This window comes from Salvelinus fontinalis, chromosome 14 (genome assembly GCF_029448725.1).
Source record: "Salvelinus fontinalis isolate EN_2023a chromosome 14, ASM2944872v1, whole genome shotgun sequence".
NCBI classification, from domain to species: Eukaryota; Metazoa; Chordata; class Actinopteri; order Salmoniformes; family Salmonidae; genus Salvelinus; species Salvelinus fontinalis.
The window spans coordinates 33,195,751-33,217,295 of NC_074678.1; the positions used below are offsets into that span (position 1 = coordinate 33,195,751).

The following is a 21,545-nucleotide window of genomic DNA, read 5'->3' on the forward strand; positions in this document are numbered from 1 at the left end:
TTCTTCATGTGCAGTCGCAAAAACCATCAAGCGCTATGATGAAACTGGCTCTCATGAGGACCGCCACAGGAAAGGAAGACCCAGAGTTACCTCTGCTGCAGAGGATTAGTTCATTAGAGTTTCCAGCCTCAGAAATCTGCATTTAACTGCACCTCAGACTTCAAGTAACAGACACATCTCAACATCAACTGTTCAGAAGAGACTGTGTGAATCAGGCCTTCATGGTTGAATTGCTGCAAAGAAGAGACTTGCTTAGGTAAAGGAACACAAGCAATGGACATTAGAACAGTGGAAATTTGGTCTGATGAGTCCATATTTGAGATTTTTGGTTCCACACCTCTGTCTTTGTGAGATGCAGAGTATGTGAACGGATGATCTTCGCATGAGGGCTTCCCACTGTGAAGCATGGAGGAGGAGGTATGATGTTGTGGGGGTGCTTTGCTGGTGACACTGTCTGTGATTTATTTAGAATTCAAGGCACACTTAACCAGCATGGCTTCCACAGCATTCTGCAGCGATACACCATCCCATCAGGTTAAGCTTAGTGGGACTATCATTTGTTTTTCAACAGGACAATGACTCAACACACCTCCAGGCTGTGTAAGGGCTATTTGACCAAGAAGGAGAGTGATGGAGTGCTGCATCAGATGATCTGGCCTCCACAATCACCCAACCTCAACCCAATTGAGATGGTTTGGAATGAGTTGGACCACAGAGTGAAGGAAAAGCAGCCAACAAGTGCTCAGCATATGTGGGAACTCCTTCAAGACTGTTGGAAAAGCATTCCAGGTGAAGCTGGTTGAAAGAATGCCAAGAGTTAACACTTTTTTGGTTACTACGTGATTCCATATGTGTTATTTCCTAGTTGTGATGTCTTCACTATTATTCTACATTGTAGAAAATAATAAAAATAAAGAAAAGGCCTTAGATGAGTAGGTGTGTCTAAACCTTTGACTGGTACTGTGCATATGTGTACACTTGTACTAAAAGGGGCTGCACACAACAAGCCTGGGACAATGCCGGACACACACACACACACACACACAGAACTGAGGTTAGGCAGACAATGAGTGCCAGTGCTCAGTGTTATTTAACCACATGCTCCAGGTCAGTGGTGCAGGCTGCTTACCTCACACTCCCGACCTCACTTTAGTCTGCACCACTTTGTCAATCTCTCTCTACCTCCTCTCATTCTCTCACTCCATCTCTCTTTCTCACCACACCCACCCCTGAGAGCCAATACCAGACCTCTCCCCTTTGCCTTCCTCAGCTCCACCTCTTTCCTCCCCCTTTCTTTCCTCTCTTCCCACACCACAGGATGCGCGTCCCGGCCGTCCAGAGGCTAGCTAGGCTAGGTGGCTAAAAGATTGGCGGTTTCAGTAGGAGCTTAATTAGTCTAGACAAGGAAAATTCAATTAAATTTCAATTAGGCTAACGGTGGAGGTCAGACACTCTGTGGGCTTTTCAGTAATTAAGCTGCGGGCTGAGCAGCTAGCCTAGTGCTGTGGCTGGGTGTCGGCTGGCTGGACAGACAGGCTTAACTCAGTACACAACCCCTAAGGGGGAGGGGGAAGAGGCGGCTGCTGACGAATCCCCACTGACCTTGATTCACATCACACTGGTCTGACACACACATGCAGGGGCGGGGCGGGAGATAGAGAAGAGATGGCATATCTCCCTACTGCACTCCAACAAACCGTCTGACTAGACAGTGGACCACCACAAACTACAGTCCAGACTGACCACTGTCCATTTTACATAAGCCCTCACTCACAATAACACATTCCTCAAAGTGAGTCAGGTTTTCTGTATGGGTCAGATTGTGGTTGTGGTTGACTCAGACAGAGAGAGACATGACTATAGACCCAGCGTGGTCTGTTCTCAGAGCTCAGGGCCCTCCGTGACTAGTCCTGGATGAGCTGTGAGTTTGGGGTTTGGCCTGGCATATGACAGATGGCAGCTCAGACAGAGGGGGGGCTGGGAGGGACCATCATGTCACCAACACACAGCCAGGGGAATACTAGACTCCTAAAAAGGTTTTTCAGCTGTTCCCAATAGCAGAACCTTTTGAAGAACCCTTATTGGTTCCAGGTAGAACCCTTTCCACAGAGTAGAACCCCTTCTCCTATGGGGAATGCCAAATAACCTGTTTTTCTAAGAGTGTGTGTGTGTGGGGCGTACACGGGACTCTCATCTCAGTGTGGCTCTGTTTGGCCCTGGTGGTGTCAGACAGCATGGGGGATCCTGAAACCTCAAACTGATCGGGTTAATCTAGGAGAGGAGGGAAGGGAGGGGGAAAACAGACAGGCCAGCTATGTGGGACATCAGCAGTCAATCACAATTTAGGGGATCCAGAGCAGAGCTGGAGCAGGGCGAGCCGGAAATTAGGAAGGATTATCTATGAGTGTGTGTGTGTGTGTGTGGGGGGGGGGGGGGGGGGTGGAGCGAGGGGAGAGACTGGGCAAAGAGATCACATAACAGTACAGAGCCAGAAGCCGGGCCTCAGCCCTCCTTCCCCCTCATCTGTCTATCAATCACTGGGGGAAACCTTCAATTTAGGCTGGTGTTTCTGAGCTGGCAGCCGCAGCACGGGAGGTAGGGAAACAGATGCGGGTCTGGGACTGATCAGGACTGCAGAGCTTCTCTCTGCTCTATGGCACACTTTCTGTTCTGCCGCCCGCTTCCTCTCTCTTTGCCTATCCTTCTAACCTTCCCTTCCTCTCTATCGCTCTCGCTTTCCATCTCTATGTCTTTCTCACTCCGTCTCAGGAGAGAGACATTCTGAGGGGCATGAAATAATCATGAGCTGGTGAAATATTTAGGGTAAAGGCACATGAATAGATGAAGAGTACCAAGTGTAGGAGGGAAGTGTTAATATGATCCCGGATGTAGGGGATATGTGTGTGCGTGTTCTCGTCAGTGGCGGTTCTAACTTGTATGGTGGTGGTGTGCAGACTGGTTTTATATTATTCTTAACGATTTCGCACAAACCAGAAAAAAATGCAACAATATGTCTGTGAAACTATATATTCACAGTACTATGAATGAATTTTGGTTTATTTGGTAGCATTTCATAGTGTGACTGATTTTACTAATTGCATTAGTACTGTACAAAGTTAGAGGTGCGCTATTTGAAAGATTCCCCCGCTCCCCCTACCTCGGGCTTCAAGCGGGGAGCCCTGAGGTCAACCTACCTCCGCCCCCTCCCAATCTCGAACTTCTGAGTGGGAGATCTTCCCAGGCAGTAGCCTGCCTAGCTCACAAAACTAGAATCAGGGCTCCCACTCCAACAAGGTTAATTGACCTAGAGTCCCACCAGGTGACATGATATCATTGACGTGACGTGCAAATGAGCGATAGAAAACCGATCGCGCAAATGTCACCATTCAGACATTTTTGGTGCGGTGCCAGCCCTATACCTAAATCTGCCACTGGTTCTCGTTCTCTTTTCACCTCTGGCCCTGTACCTCATTGCCTATAACCACACTCAGAGCAGTAACTCACCCCTCTCTCTCTCTCTCTCTCTCTCTCTCTCTCTCTTTCTCTCTCTCTCTCTCTCTCTCTCTCTCTCTCTCTCTCTCTCTCTCTCTCTCTCTCTCTCTCTCTCTCTCTCTCTCTCAATTAAAGTTAAATAAATAATCAAAAATCAACAGTAAACATTATACAAGTTTCAAAGAAATAGACACATTTAAAATGTCATTATGGCTATGTACAGTGTTATAATGATGTGCAAATAGTTAAAGTGCAAAAGGGATAACAAAAAAAACATAAATATGGGTTGTATTTACAATGGTATTTGTTCGTCACTGGTTGCCCTTTTCTTGTGCTGTGATGGCACACTGTGGTATTTTACCCAATAGATTTGTGGAGTTCTTTGTGGGTCTGTGTAATCTGATGGAAATATGTGTCTCGAATATGGTCATACATTTGGCAAGAGGTTAGGAAGTGCAGCTCAGTTTCCACCTAATTTTGTGGGCAGTGTGCACATAGCCTGTTTTCTCTTGAGAGCCAGGTCTGCATATGGTGGCCTCTCTCAATAACAAGGCCATGCTTACTGAGTCGTTACATAGTCAAAGCTTTCCTTCATTTTGGGTCAGTCACAATGGTTGGGTATTTTGCCAATGTGTGCTTTCTGTTTAGGGGCAAATAGCAGTCCAGTTTGCTCTGTTATTTTTGTTGTAAATTCTTTCCAATGTGTAAAGTAATTATCTTTTTGTTTTCTCATTATTTGATTGGGTCTAATTGCTGTCCTGGGGATCTGTAGGGTCTGTTTGTAAACAGAGCCTCAGGATCAGCTTGCTTAGGGGACTCTTCTCTAGGTTAAGCTGTCTATAGGTGATGGCTTTGTTATAGAAGGTCTCTCTCTCTCTCTCTCTCTCTCTCTCTACACTGCAGGAGTTCTAGAGCTCTGATAGCCTCCAATTGGTCTGGGTCTGTCTGACTGATAGCAGGCTCAGGGCTCTCCAGGAGGCAAGGCTTTGTAGGGACTAGGGCTGGCTGGGGCAGGGGGTGGATCACACCCACCAAAGCCCTAAAACAGACACACACCTTTTTCGATTCCCCACATTTCCAGGCAAGCAGCATCTTAGTTGGAGCGGAGCCCTCATTTAACGCTTGAAGGTTTTGATACCAGGGCACTAGCCAGGCTGCCAGTCAGTCACAATACAAAACCATTTGGAGATGGTGGCTCTCCATTGTGGTGAGAGGCAAAAGCCTCCGCCATCCAATTCTGGATTATAAATGGAGGGATTGGCGGTGAAAAGAGGGTTTGGAGTGGTTCCAAACCATAGTCAGATCAGTTATTTTTATAAAAACCAACAAGGGCCTTGACTGAGGAGAGAATGAGTGTTGAGATTGCAGAACAGAGAACAGTTAATCTGGATTGATGTGTTCATAATTGATTTAGAACCTGTTTGCTATCTGGAGAGAAAAAAATCAGGTAACAGTATGAATGAAGAAGACGTATGTACAGTACCAGTACCAGGATGTACATTACCAGTCAAATGTTTGGACACACCTACTCATTCAAGGGTTTTTATTTATTTTTACTATTTTCTACATTGTAGAATAATAGTGAAGACATCAAAACATTGAAATAACACATATGGAATCATGTAGTAACCAAAAAAGTGTTAAACAAATCAAAATAGATTTATATTTAAAATTCCTCAAAGGAGCCACTTTTTGCCTTGATGACAGCTTTGCAAACTCTGGGCATTTTCTCAACCAGCTTCACCTGGAATGCTTTTAAAACAGTCTTGAAGGATTTCCCACATATGCTGAGCACTTGTTGGCTGCTTTTCCTTCACACTGTGGTCCAACTCATCCCAAACCATCTCAATTGGGTTGAGGTTGGGTGATTGTTGATGCCTGGTCATCTGATGCAGCACTCCATCACTCTCCTTCTTGGTCAAATAGCCTTTACACAGCCTGGAGGTGTGTTGGGTCAATGTCCTGTTGAAAAACAAATGATAGTCCCACTAAGCGCAAACCAGATGGGATGGCATATCGCTGCAGAATACTGTGGAAGCCATGCTGGTTAAGTGTGCCTTGAATTCTAAATAAATCACAGACTGTGTCACCACTAAAGCACCCCCACACCATCACACCTACTCCTACATGCTTCACAGTGGGAACCACACATGCAGAGATCATCTGTTCACCTACTCTGCGTCTCACAAAGACACAGCGGTTGGAATTTTAAAAAATTGCACATTTGGACTCATCAGATCAAAGGACAGATTTCCACTGGTCTAATGTTCATTGCTCGTTTCTTGGCCCAAGTAAGTCTCTTCTTACTACTTGTGTCCTTTAGTAGTGGTTTCTTTTCAGGAATTCGACCATGAAGGCCTGATTCACGCAATCTCCTCTGAATAGATGATGTTGAGATGTGTCTGTTACTTGAACTCTGTGAAGCATTTATTTGGTCTAAAATGTCTGAGGTTGTAACTCTAATGAGCTTATCCTCTGCAGCAGAGGTAACTCTAGGTCTTCTTTTCCTGTTGCGGTCCTCATGAGAGACAGTTTCATCATAGCGCTTGATGGTTTTTGCGACTGCACATGAAGAAACTTTCAAAGTTATTGAAATTTTCCGAACTGACTGACCTTCATGTTTTAAAGTAATGATGGACTGTCATTTCTCTTTGGTTATTTGAGCTGTTCTTGCCATAAAATGGACTTGGTCTTTTACCACATAGGGCTATCTTCTGTATACCACCCCTACCTTTTCAAAACACAACTGATTGGTTCAAACGCATTAAGAAGGAAATAAATTCCACAAATTAACTTTTAACAAGGCACATTTGTTAATTGAAATGCATTCCAGGTAACCACCTCATGAAGCTGGTTTAGAGAATGCCAAGAGTGTGCAAAGCTGTTATCAAGGCAAAGAGTGGCTACTTTGAAGAATCTCAAATATTAAATATATTTTGATTTGTTGAACAATGTTTTGGTTACTACATGATTCGATATATGTTATTTCATAGTTTTGATGTCTTCACTATTATTCTACAACGTAGGAAATAGTAAAAAATAAAGAAAAATCTTGGAATGAGTAGGTGTGTCCAAACTTTTGACTGGTACTCTACATGTATTTCATTAGGGGTATGGATGTACAAACAGAAAAACAAGCCCCACAATACAGATATGTCCAGAGGAAAACAGGCGACCTACACAACAGCGAGACAGAGTTAGCGCACACACGCCACCATGCGACCTACCCTCATTAAGGGAACATATGTGATTTGTGCGTTGGTTTGTTTAATTTGCTGTTACCTTTAGAGGCCTAGAAGAGTGAGGACAGACCCAGTACAGACAGGACCCAGCTATAGTATTAATACGGGCCTAAAGTCCAGGAGACACACAAGGCCAGATTTACTAGGGAGGTGAGAGATTACTAATAGTTAAAAGCACAGTTTGTGAAAAGCTACTTTCTGCAGACTCTGAATAGTCATGGGGAGTATGAACTGTTCCGTTGCCTCTCCACTCCAGTTCTGCCAAAGAACAGAATGCACAGTTGCATACACACGCACACACATGCCTGCACGCATACGCACAGTGCCAGGCAGTGCTGCAACATGGCAATGGCACCCAGGTGGAGCAGTAAGTAGGCTCTCTGTCCCTGCCACATACACACACAGACAGATACAGACTCAGACACACACATACACGCTGCCCCTGTCTGCCTGCGGTAAGTTCCCTCCTGTGCGGGTCTGCTCCCATCAGATCAGGATCAGTCTAGGGCCAGATCAACTCTCTCCAGACACCTTCTATCACAACACTGTCTGTGGGGGGCGTTCACAGTCAACACACACACACACACACACACACACACACACACACACACACACACACACACACACACACACACACACACACACACACACACACACACACACACACACACACACACACACACACACACACACACACACACACACACACACACACACACACACACACATTCTCTGTCTAAGCAAGCAGGAGCTGATGTCCTCCACCAAAGCCTGCACCATCAAACAGCCAAAACATGTAAACTACAAGGATGTGTTTAACATCACATAATACCATGTTATATTTAAGTCCATGCTGGGAATCCCTACAGGTAAAGACAAAGTGGTCACTAGTCAGTGGATGTAAGGGGAGTGAGGTAAGTTGAGACAAAGTTTTATGAAGAGGTCACCATTTCATCAAGTCTTTGATGGAAGAAACCACATGGAAAAAGTGGTAAGGTCCCTATAACCACAACCTCTATAAGCTACAATATGAGGTCCTAAAACTAGCATGAAAGTGCATCCTTGTAGCTGTGTGGGCTAATATAGTCAAAATGTTTGCTTTGGGGTAAATTTAGCCAATGGCCACCATATCCCACACAAATTATGATTACATTTTGACAGTTTTTTGCATAATATAAATAGTGTTTTTGCAATGTGGCATGCATATGAACTCAAGATAGTGAACTTTTATTGTTATACAGAGCAGACATCATCATGCCTTGATGATAAAAAAGCGGGGGTCTAGCACCCCTTGAGGTTCTTGAGAGAGGAGCCAAGGGTGAGCCAAGGATGTGAGAGAAGGGAATAAGTCCATTTGAGCAGCAGCAAGGGATAAACAAATTGACTATGACACTGAAGAGGTACATTGACAAAAAAGAAAACAAACATGTATGTACCTGTGTGAAAGAGAGCCTATGACAGAGTAGAAGAGGTGCACGAGTCTAAGCTTGCTAAACATATCAAAGAATGGTGCGGGTCAGTTTAATGGGCTTAGTAGCATCAAATGCAGAGAACTTGCCTATGAATTGGCAAATCAAAACAACATCCCTGTCCCAGTCCACGGGTCAAAAAATGTAAGGGTATGTGATATTGAACAGAGCAATCTATATCTGAATGCAGACATACGTTTAAGATACACTGAGTCCACAAAAAAGTCACATGCTCCGAAGACAGCTGTAGACCTTTACCGTGAAATGTTTACTAAGAAGCCCTTAACCAACAATGCAGTTCAAGAAAGAGTTAAGAGAATATTTAATAAATAAACTAAAGTAAAAATAGTAAATAAATAAATAAAAAAGTAACACAATAAAAATAACAAGGCTATATACAGGAGATTCCGGTACCAAGTCAATGTGTGATGGTATAGGTTAGTATAATTATTTTGTACATGTCGGTATGGGTAAAGTGTCTATGCATAGATAATAAACAGCAAGTAGCAGTAGTGTAAAAACAAAGGGGGGGGGGGGGGGTCAATGTAAATAGTCTGGGTGGCCATTTGATTAATTGTTCAGCAGTCTTATGGCTTGGGGGTAGGAGCTGTTAACCTCTACGGGATCTGTGTCCCTAAACCGGGGCGTTGTTGCTAACGTGCGCTAATGTGACTAGAATGAAGTTGTAAGTAACAGCAAACTTTCCAGGACTTTCATAGACATGTCTTTAAGAAAGCTTAAATTCTTGTGTCCAGTTTACAGTAGCTTTTAGAGTGAGGAGAGTGCACAACATCAAAACACTTTTATCACGGCAACTGGTTTGATACATTCACCTCTGAAGGTAAATAATGTACTTACATTCAGTAATCTTACTCTGATTTGTCATCCTGAGGGTCCCAGAGATGAAATGTAGCATAGTTTTGTTTTATAAAATCAATTTTTATATTCAAATGTAGGAACTGGGTTCTACAGTTTGAACCTCTGCTGTCTCTGGCCCCACACCCACCCCGCCTGGCCATCTAGATGTGTGAAGGTTAGTGGGTTTTTTTCTGTAGGGAAGCTAATTATCCATCATGTATGACATTCCTGGATGTGTGTGAACTAAATTTTTATTACCATAGCATTTTTGAATGTTCTCTATAGTAATGTACTTGAAAATGTATCAATTGACCAATTCAGCACATTTGGGCAAACTCCTGGCAGACTTGTTACAAAATGTAGTGTAGTAATGTAATGCTTCACTGGATCTGTTGCCCAAACTTAAATTACACCAAGACTTCTATCTGGATATATGGCCTTTCTCTTGCATTTCAAAGATGATGGAACAACAACAAAAAATGTAAAACACATGTTTTATCTTTCACCAGGTGTTATATTCTCCTACATTAATTTCAGCGTTTCCTTTCAAATATGGTATCAAGAATATGCATATCCTTGCTTCAGGTCCTGAGCTACAGGCAGTTAGATTTGTGTATGTCATTTTAGGCGGAAATTTAAAAAAAGGGTTCGATCTTTGGAGCTTTTTGGTCCTAGACTTGGTGCTCTGGTACCACTTGCCGTGCGATAGCAGAGAGAGCGGTCTATGACTTGGGTGACTGGAGTCTTTGACAATTTTTTGGGCCTTCCTCTGACAGCGCTTAGTATATACAGTGAGGAGAAGAAGTATTTGATACACTGCCAATTTTGCAGGTTTTCCTACTTACAAAGCATGTAGAGGTCTGGAAATTTTATCATAGGTACACTTTAACTGTGAGAGACGGAATCTAAAACAAAAATCCAGAAAATCACATTGTATGATTTTTAAGTAATTAAATTGGCAGGAAGCTTGGCCCCAGTGATGTACTGGGCTGTTCGCACTACCCTCTGTAGCGCCTTACGGTCGGATGTCGAGCAGTTACCATACCAGGCGGTGGTGCAACCGGTCAGGATGCTCTCGAGGGTGCAGCTGTAGAACTTTTTGAGGTTCTGGGGACCCATGCCAAATATTTTCAGTCTCCTGAGGGGGAAAGGGTGTTGTCGTGCCCTCTTGATGGCTTTCTTGGTGTGTTTGGACCATGATAGTTTGTTGGTGATGTGGACACCAAGGAACTTGAAACTCTCAACCCGCTCCACTGCAGCCCCATCGATGTGAGTGGGGGCATCATGCTTGGCCCTCCCTTTCCTGTAGTTCCACTTGATTTCAATCCCCTTTCGAACGCATCCCTTTTGATTTGAACGAAACTTTCCATACATTTTGCCCATGGTAGAAGAGGTCAGAAAGTGACTTTTTGAACTGAATGCCAAAACATTTAGGAGATCGAGGTGCTCAAAGTTGAGCCGTTTTGCATTCACCACCATGGACAGCTTCATCACGGGAAAAGATAAACAGTTGAGCTGTCACGTTCCTGACCTGTTTTCTGTTGTTTTGTATGTGTTTAGTTGGTCAGGGCGTGAGTTGGGGTGGGTATTCTATGTTGTGTGTCTAGTTCGTCTGTTTCTAAGTTCAGCCTGATATGGTTCTCAATCAGAGACAGCTGTCAATCGTTGTCCCTGATTGAGAATCATATATAGGTGGCTTGTTTTGTGTTGGGGATTGTGGGTGGTTGTTTCCTGTCTCTGTGTTTGTGTTCTGCACCAGATAGGACTGTCTCGGCTTTCACGTTTGTTATTTTGTTATTTGTTAATGTTCATTGTTTATTGTTTAATTAAACATGTTGAACACTAACTGCGCTGCATTTTGGTCCTCTCCTTCATCCCAGAAAGAAAGCCGTTACATGAGCTTGATTTTATTTAAAAACTTACAAACAAGTTTGTCAAACTATTTTCTAATTTATTGAAAATCTTTTTATTAAATAAAAACTGTAATTTTCTAACCTTTATAACGTAAATGATTAAAAAAACAATGTCATATTTTCTTCATCTTCTCAAATGTTTTAGCTTATGTAACGTTCGTCTAATTCCTTCTCCTCGGATGAGGAGGAGCATGGATCGGACCAACACGCAGCGAGGTATGAAGACATGAATGAATTTATTAAACAAGACGAACACTGACACGAAATACACTTGAATAACTACAAAACAACAAAACGACGTAGACAGACCTGAACATGAGAACTTACAATAACACGAAGAACGCACGAACAGGAACAGACTAACCAAACGAATGAACAAACAAAACAGTCCCGTGTGGTGCAACGGACACAGACACAGGAACAATCACCCACAAACAAACAGTGAGAACAGCCTACCTTAATATGGTTCTCAATCAGAGGAAACGTCAAACACCTGCCTCTAATTGAGAACCATATCAGGCAACACATTTAACCCCACATAGAAACACATAACATAGAATGCCCACCCCAACTCACGCCCTGACCAACTAAACACATACAAAAACAACAGAAAACAGGTCAGGAACGTGACAGAACCCCCCCCCCCCCCCCCCCCCTCAAGGTGCGAACTCCGGGCGCACCCCTAAAACTCAAGGGGAGGGTCTGGGTGGGCATCTGTCCGCGGTGGCGGCTCCGGCGCAGGACAAGGACACCACTCCACCATTGTCTTTGTCCCCCTCCTTAGCGTCCCTTGAGTGGCGACCCTCGCCCCCGACCATGGTCCAGGAACCTTCACCAAGGCCTTTCCTAAATATAGACAACTCAGGACAGAGAGGTAGCTCAGGACAGAGGGGTAGCTCAGGACAGAGGGGTAGCTCAGGACAGAGGGGTAGCTCAGGACATAGAGGTAGCTCAGGACAGAGAGGTAGCTCAGGACAGAGTGGCAGCTCCGGACTGAGTGGCAGCTCCGGACTGAGTGGCAGCTCCGGACTGAGTGGCAGCTCCTGACTGGCTGGCGGCTATGGCAGCTCCTGACTGGCTGGCGGCTCTGGCAGCTCCTGACTGGCTGGTGGCTCTGGCAGCACCTGACTGGCTGGCGGCTCTGGCAGCTCCTGACTGGCTGGCGGCTCTGGCAGCTCCTGACTGGCTGGCGGCTCTGGCAGCTCCTGACTGGCTGGGGGCTCTGGCAGCTCCTGACTGACGGACGGCTCTGGCAGCTCCTGACTGACGGACGGCTCTGGCAGCTCCTGACTGACGGACGGCTCTAGCGGCTCCTGACTGACGGACGGCTCTGACGGCTCGGGACAGACGGGCGGCTCTAATGGCTCGGGACAGACGGATGGCTCAGATGGCGCTAGGCAGACGGATGGCTCAGATGGCGCTGGGCAGACGGATGGCTCAGATGGCGCTGGGCAGACGGATGGCTCAGATGGCGCTGGGCAGACGGATGGCTCAGATGGAGCTGGGCAGACGGATGGCTCAGATGGCGCTGGGCAGACGGATGGCTCAGATGGCGCTGGACAGACGGATGGCTCAGATGGTGCTGGGCAGGCAGGCAGCTCAGACGGCGCTGGGCAGACGAGCAGTGCAGGCGGCGTTGGGCAGACGGCCGACTCTGACCTGCTGAGGCGCACAGTAGGCCTAGTGCGTGGTGCCAGAACTGGTGGTACCGGGCTGGGGACACGCATCTCAGGGCTAGTGCGGGGAGCAGTAACAGGACGCACAGGACTCTGGAGACGCACAGGAGGCTTAGTGCGTGGTGTAGGCACTGTCTTAACCAGACGGCTAGCACGCACCTCAGGACGAGTATGGAGAGCTGTTCCCGGTGACATCAACTCACCGACACGTTCAGTCGGACGGATGTTGTGCCTCATGCACCAAACCAGTACATCCCTCATAACTCTCTCCTCCAATTTCCCCATTAACTCCTTCACTGTCTCTGCGTCGCTCACCTCCAATACCGCCCAGACCGGCTCCTTACGGTAAGCAAGGGGAGTTGGCTCAAGTCTCCTACTTGACCCAGCTACACTCCCTTTTATCCCCCCCCCCCCCCAAGACATTTTTGGGTGAGCCTCTCGGGCTTCCAGCCGCTCTGCCTTGCTAGCGCCTCATAATGCCGCCCCTCCGCTTTCGCTGCCTCCAGCTCCGCTTTGGGGCGGCGACACTCCTCTGGTTCTGCCCAGGGTCCTTCTCCGTCTAGGATTTCCTCCCATGTCCATTCCTCCTTGTACCGCTGCTGCTGTCGCTGCTGCCCGTTACCCCGCTGCTTGATCCTTTGTTGGTGGGTGATTCTGTAACGTTCGTCTAATTCCTCCTCCTCGAATGAGGAGGAGCATGGATTGGACCAACACGCAGCGAGGTATGAAGACATGAATGAATTTATTAAACAAGACGAACACTGACACGAAATACACTTGAATAACTACAAAACAACAAAACAACAAAACGACGTAGACAGACCTGAACATGAGAACTTACAATAACACGAAGAACGCACGAACAGGAACAGACTAACCAAACGAATGAACAAACAAAACAGTCCCGTGTGGTGCAACGGACACAGACACAGGAACAATCACCCACAAACAAACAGTGAGAACAGCCTACCTTAATATGGTTCTCAATCAGAGGAAACGTCAAACACCTGCCTCTAATTGAGAACCATATCAGGCAACACATTTAACCCCACATAGAAACACATAACATAGAATGCCCACCCCAACTCACGCCCTGACCAACTAAACACATACAAAAACAACAGAAAACAGGTCAGGAAAGTGACAGCTTAGACCTTATTTTACATCATCTGAGGTGATTGTGCAACATACTGAATACAGGGTGAGTGTCATTTCAATCATACTGTAGAAATAATTCCTAGAATGGACATATCCCTTCAGAACACTAATTAAGCTGGTACATCATTGAAATGTAATTTTAACTTACAATTACTACCACAAAGATAGCTGCCGGTCAACCCACTGTCGAATGTCAACTTAAATGAAAATGTCTATTCTATTATCTATATTTCGATGATTTCAATAGGTTACCTGTGGAATATTAACAGTTTGATTTCAAACAACTGATATTCCAATTAAAGTCAACATTTTCTAATGTGTGAACTTCCAACCATCTTTGTGCTACCATTTGAAAGCTTACATTTAAATGTTATTCCAATTTTAGTACATTTATCAGCCAAAACATATCCACATTTTTGTATCTTTTTTTTTACACGTTTTTAGATAATTGACATTAAAGGTAAAACAATTATGAAGACATGGATGTATCTTGGTCATTTAGAAGGCACTTTTATCCAAATCGATTCACAGTAAGTGCATTCATCTTAAGATACTGTAGCTAGTTGAGACAACCACATATCACAATCTTAGTAAGTACCATTTTTCCTCAATACAGAAGTTATCGGCAAAGTCAGTGCCAGTAGGAAAAGACAGGGTGCAAGTTTTAGTTTTGGGCACCTCTATCTCCTAAATGTTTTGGTATTCAGGTCCAAAAAGTTTGTTTCTGAACACTTCTACCATGGGAAAATATGTATACTGTAGGTTTCATTCAAATCTAAAGGAGTGATGTCAAAACAATTTTGAAATCAAATGGAATGACCCTAGTCCCTAAAATGACTAAACCTAAACTAAAGTTGTCCAGAATTTTTGTCAACTGACAATAACAAACTAAGAATGATGGAATTACCAAAATGTGACTAAAATGCTAACCACACTGCTCGCATTGTGTACGCGAGCATTGCTAAATAAATGTACACCTACATGTTATTCAATCATTGCACACACACTGCTCGCGGGCGTCAGCGAGTGTCTGCGTGGCCAGGCGCTAAAATATGAATTGGTTCTATTTGTGACGCTCAACGCGCTGCAAGTCCGGCCTCTCCCATCTCCTCATTGTTTTTTTAGGAGCATATACCCACGTGGGTGATTGAAAGATGAACTTAGGTCAACACTCTGGTAGGTTGTAGTAATGCTATAAAGTTGGTTGCCAACCTCCATATAAAGTCCAAAGAAGAAAAAGAAGCCTTAAGGAAGGAGGAGAGACAGATTTGGTTGATCGTTTTATCTGTGGTTAATTGTCGGAGTTGAGGACCTTGTGCATTTCAGGTAAAATAACAACCCAATGTTAATAGCTAGCTAGATTGCCATAAATGTTCAATGCTTTTTGACCTGTCCCCAAATTAATAACCTGTGTGTCCTGATCGCTTCTGGTGTGGGTGAACAAAATCAACGTGCGCGCGATGGTGTGCGTCCGGTTTGGTCAGCATGTAAGACTAAAATGTATTTTAGTCATTAAGACTAACTCTAAAATAGCTGCCAAAATTAACACTGATGTAATGTATCCAGATAGTCATGTCCAGTGAGTCTGATGTTATACTTATCTGGACATTAATGTGTTCATTGATCAAATCAAAATTGTATTCGTCACATTCTTCGTAACAGTGAAATGCATACTCAAGGCTCTCCCCAACAATGCAGAGAGAAAGAAAATAGGGAAATAATAGAAAATTAAAACATGTAATTACTATATTACTGTATTACTGTATTACTATTAAAGTAATAATAGATACACAATGAGTAACAATAACTTGGCTATATACAAGGGGTACCAGTATCGAGTCGACGTGCATGGGTACGAGGTCATTGAGGTAGATATGTACATATAACTAGGAATAAAGTGATAGATACTAAACAGTAGCAACCCAAAAAGTTTGTTTAAAAAGGTGGGGTAGGTATTTCGTTAACTATTTAACTAACTATTTAGCAGTCTTTATGGCTTGGGGGTAGAAGCTGTTCAGGGTCCTGTTGGTTCCAGATTTGGTGCATCAGTACCACTTGCCCTGCAGTAGCAGAGAAAACAGTCTATGACTTGGGTGGCTGGAGTCTGACAATTTTTAGGACCTTCCTCCGACACCACCTGGTATAGAGGTCCTGGATGGCAGGGTGCTCAGTGATGCAGCCAGTCAAGATGCTCTCAATGGTGCAACTGTATAACTTTGAGAATCTGAGGGCCCATGCCAAATCTTTTCAGTCTCCTGAGGGGGAAGAGGCGTTGTCGTTCCCCGCTTCATGAATGTGTTGGTGTGTTTGGACCATGATAGATCCGTAGTGATGTAGACACCGAGGAACTTGAAGCTCTGGACACGCTCCACTACAGCCCCGTCAATGTGAATGTTGCCACACTGCCAGGTCTCTGACCTCCTCCCTATAGGCTGTCTCATCATCGTTGGTGATCAGGTCTACTACCATCGGGTTGTCGTCAAATTTAATGTTGAGGGTCAGCGTGGCGGATGGGTTGTTGCCTACCCTCCCCACCTGGGGGTATCCTGTCAGGAAGTCCAGCATCCAGTTTCAGAGGGAGGTGTTCAATCCAAGGGTCCTTATATTAGTGATGAGCTTGGAAGGCACTATGGTGTTGAACGCTGAGCTGTAGTCAATGAACAGCATTTTCACGTAGGTGTTCCCTTTGTCCAAGTGGGAAAGGGCAGTGTGCACTGCAATAGAGATTGCGTCATCTGTGGATCTGTTGGGGCGGTATGCAAATTGGAGTGGGTCCAGGGTGTCTGAGATGTTGGAGTTGATGTAAGTCATGACCAGCCTTTCAAAGCCTTTCATGGCTACAGATGTGAGTGCTACGGGGCGATAGTCATTTAGACAGGTTACCTTGGCGTTCTTGGGCACAGGGACTATGGTGATCTGCTTGAAACATGTAGGTATTACAGACTGGGTCAGGGAGAGGTTGAAAATGTCAGTGAAGACACTTGCCAGCTGATCAGTGCATGCTCTGAGTATGCGTCCTGGTAATCCGTCTGGCCCTGCGGCCTTGGGAATTTGAACTTGTTTATTAAAGGTCTTACTCACGTCAGCTACGGAGAGCGTGATTACACAGTCGTCCGGAACAGCTGGTGCTCTCACGCATGGTTCAGTGTTGCTTCCCTCGAAGAGAGCATAGAAGGCATTTAGCTCATATGGTAGGCTCAAGTCACTGGGCAACTTGCGGCTGGGTTTCCCTTTGTAATTCGTGATAGTTTGCAAATAAATAAATATGAATACATTGATTCATAAGACATTAGTATAACAAGGTGAGCACCCACACACACACACACACACACACACACACACACACACACACACACACACACACACACACACACACACACACACACACACACACACACACACACACACACACACACACACACACACACACACACACACACACACACACACACACACACACACACACACCTTCTCTGTGCTGTAGATCCCATTACACCAGCAGGCAGCATAAGTAAGTTCCAATGGCAGCAGAAGTATGTATTGATCTGTTAGATTTGGCTCAATCTGGGACTGAACTTTATCACAAACACTGTTCAACTCTGAACAAAACCTCTGATGTGACAAAAGAGAGAACAGACTGAGTATTGAGCTATTTCCAGTGTGATCTCCTATTCATTTCAATTTCTAATTCACAATGCCTTTGTTTTCTCTCAATCTTGCTTCCATTCTATTCCACTTATTTGCATTCTGTCTGTGATTATAAGTGATTTCACATGCCCCCTCTTCTGAAAATGTCATCCATAATTCTCTGTGGTTGCAGGCTGAAAATGGAGTGTCCACTGACCCATTTGCACCAGATACAAAGAAACAGACAACACATCTGATTATAGCGACTAGACCTCATGTCTGTATATGTCTCTATCTGTGTCTGTCTCTCTCGCATGTGTGGTCAAACCCACCCCCTCTTCCAGCTCCATCCTTCAGTCCCCAACACTATAGTAATGAAGGGAGGGATGGAGGGAGGAAGGGAGAGGAATACATATCCCTCTGCCTTATAACACGCTATTCCTGGACACATAAACAAATATACCACACACACACACAGGACAGACAAACATACACACACTAGAGTAAAGTGGGAGTCAGCTATACCACCCAAACAACTACCTCTCAACTTGCTCTCAACAGCACCCGGGTGCAGGTGACAGGGGATAGACAGTGGAGGGTATGAGGTTGTATTATGTGTGTGTGTGTGTGTGTGTGTGTGTGTGTGTGTGTGTGTGTGTGTGTGTGTGTGTGTGTGTGTGTGTGTGTGTTGTGTGTGTGTGTGTGTGTGTGTGTGGTTTGTGTGTGTGTGTGCGCATTTGTGACTGCATATGTGTGTGTGTTAGAAGGAATCTCTTTAAGCACCATAACTGTTCCATGTCACTGTCCCTCTCAGTGCAGTCTCTGACCTTGTTACTGAGCAGTATTCAGATAGAGAGGTGTCACTTACCGGATGCCTGCCCTGAGGGTACATGGTCCCAGGAGAGGAGATGCTCACGGTCTGTTTGATGGCCAGGTCAGAGCCCGTCCCCTGGCCCTCCACTCCTCTACCCTCAACCAGGAACACAGCTTAGTCCAGATCTCTCCCCCTGCTCTGGTCTGGGCTCAGGCAAGGCTGGAAAGAGTAGTCCTCACTCTTGCCCAGTCCTGCTTTTTTCTCTTCTTTCTGTTCCTCTCTGTCTTTCCAACACGGGAACCTGTCGACACAGCTGGGAGAGCTCAGTCCGTCAGTGCATCCTACAAGTCTCACGGTAAAACGGATCCCCAAACTCCTTTTCCTTCTTTCCGTCTCCTCGGTGTAACCAAAGTCACACTCTCGTTTCCCTCTGACTCTCTCGCTCTGTGATCAGTTAGAGTCCACGCGCACTGACATGGCAGTGAAACTCGAGCGTTACACCTAAGTACCCCCCCTTCCCTGTTCCTTCACCAACAAGATACAAACACTACACTCCTCCATCCAAATACACCAACAATCTACAGTAACTCCCCTCTTCTTCTTATTGGAGAGCACAGAACCCGAAACTGAAGGGTTGGCTTGTCAGTTGGAATAGAAAAGAAAAAGAAGAGGGAGAAAAAACAGTGAGAGAGAGAGCTTTGTTTTTAATCTAAATCTGAAGGGAAAAAAACACAGGAAAGGAGGAAAGAACAGCAGGTCACTAGAAGATCCAGCAGGCTTTTCAGCAGCGAGCCCTAGACTGTAATATATTGTGCCTGTTGGCTTCAACACAAACACAACAGCATGCTAAAGCTCTACTTAAGGTGGAGCGGCCGAGATAGAGACACAGACACTGAGATAGCTAGAGATACCCTTTCAATTGTGGTCAGATGGACAAAGCAATCAGCCATGCACAAAGGGACAGGCACAGAGACACACATCCTCACACACTATCGTTACAAATATGAGTGCACACACATAAATAAAACACTTAGACAAACACAAAAACGCACACAAATACAGATAATTAGTCATTCTGAGAAGATAAAAGACCTGTCTGTATTCTAGGTTGCACACACAAACAGAAACACACACATATTATAAATACATCAGATGTAAATAACAACATCTTGAGACATTTGAATATTGTAGTGGTTATTTCTGCCCAGACCTGTTTGTTAAAGGGTCTTATTTCCATAAGTAAGTAATCCCACCATTTGGCTATAGGCTAGATGAGTTTACGGAGGGCGGCTTCGCTGTTGAACTTGATCAACCAGGAATTAATCCCTTACGATTGAACATCCCACTCTCATGGCTTCCAAGACTCGTACAAGGAAAGAACACACAGGCAGACAGACACGCACACACACTCATCTCTTACGGCATCTTGAAAAAGAGGACACCTAACAAGTAAAGCTCTTTTCATTTTTACACAACGGAAGTTTACAATAACTAAGGCATTTGATACACTAAAGCTCACAATAATAGGTTAATAAACACACCTGGACCTCAGATAGCCTAACTGTGCTGCACATCAATACTTCTCTCTTACAATCAGTAAGTAGTGTTATTCATATTCCTATTAACCCTCACACCCCTCTATCAATCTTTATTCATCCATCTCTTATTGGTCTTCATCTTACACACTTCATCATCCAATAACTCATTTGCCACCCCACCCCCTCATCTCCTTCCTTCCTTCCTTCCTTCCTTCCTTCCTTCCTTCCTTCCTTCCTTCCTTCCTTCCTTCCTTCCTTCCTTCCTTCCTTCCTTCCTTCTTTCCTTCCTTCCTTCCTTCCTTCCTTCCTTCCCTCCCTCCCTCCCTCCCTCCCTCCCTCCCTCCATCTGAGAGGTGGTATTACCTTACCCTCCTCCCAGGCAGGTAGGGGATTGCACTAATCATGGTTATCTAGGCAGGTAATTATTCACATGACTCTGAGTCTATTTCCCTTGGAGAGCTGATCAGGAGCACAGGGTTCAAGGCTGATAGGCTGATGAGCTGTCTAATCTACACAGGGCTGACTGGGTGGTGCTGGATAAACAGGGCTGGGTGCCGGCTTAATAGGGATGAGTGTGTCTGTCTATTAAGGCACCTTGAGATGAGCCTGACAACACCTAAGTATGGTGGTCAGAGTTTTTGGTGGTACCAGTGGTTTTGACCAGTGTTTGTGATACTCCATACTCAAGTCTAAACTGCCCTTATCCCATTCACTAACCCCTCCTTCTCCACGGACCCCTCTACCTTCTCTTGCACAGTATAATGTAGGTTACTTAATCAAGTCACACTTACATATTCTATTCTTATTCATATCTTACCAAACTGTATTAACTTGAATGATGTCAGATAGTGATTTATAGAAACAAAATAAACAGACAATTCAATCTGTATTGTATGTATAGTGAACCTGCATGCAGCATTGGCCTTTGATGTATCTATAAGAACCATTTGAATAGTCATTTAATGACAGCTCCCTAATGACTAAGGTTTTCTGTGTACATGTTTTCAGTCTGCATCAATCTCACCTCTCAATTGAATAGGTTAAACTCAACAAATCCCAAAGGTTCTATATGTAGGCCTATTGAATCTTCAGATAGGCCTACAAAGTGGCTGTTCCACTGGATATCTTAAGGTGAATGCACCAATTTGTAAGTCGCTCTGGATAAGAGCGTCTGCTAAATGACTTAAATGTAATATAAATGTTCAGAGAAGTGAGCTTCGAACCTCAAATGACCTCGACTAACCGGTGCCCCCGCACATTGACTCTGTACCGATATCCCCTGTATATAGCCTCGCTATTGTTATTTTACTGCTGCTCTTTATTTGTTTCTTTTATTTCTAATTTTTTTAGGTATTTTTCTTAAAACTGCATTGTTGGTTAAGTGCTTGTAAGTAAGCATTTCACTCTAAGGTCCACACTTGTTGTATTCGGCGCATGTGACAAATAACATTTGATTTGAACCTACCTGTCTGATCACAGTGTGCATAATGATATCATAGTTTAACTATAGTCAACAATGCAGCCGCATTATCATATTTCTATAACCTACACATGCACATTGAAACTGTATCAGATTGCAAACATATTTAACTTGGCAGTAACGATTCTTCATCAGTAAACCTAAACAGGTGAGTTTTCCCCAATTTTCTTTCAAAATTCATGCATGTAATGTTAGGTTGTTATCTAAGCGCCATAACTTCCCTCGAATTGATCAATATAAACATGTCTAAACATGTCTAGGCTATAGGAGAAAAATGA

General features: G+C 44.6%; 1 protein-coding gene across 2 annotated transcripts in view; it reads right to left on the minus strand.

The window, feature by feature from the left end:
* The window catches only part of LOC129810675 (transducin-like enhancer protein 4), an 84,057-nt gene extending 64,987 nt beyond the window's left edge, over positions 1-19,070 (minus strand). Inside the window, exon 1 of one of the 2 annotated variants that reach the window (XM_055861430.1) lies at positions 18,304-19,070. In XM_055861430.1, coding sequence (XP_055717405.1) covers positions 18,304-18,327 — 24 coding nt within the window. In that variant the 5' untranslated portion in view covers positions 18,328-19,070. The remainder of the gene's footprint in view (positions 1-18,303) is intronic. The other variant, XM_055861431.1, reaches the window with a different exon arrangement.
* Between the last annotated feature and the right edge of the window lie 2,475 nt (positions 19,071-21,545).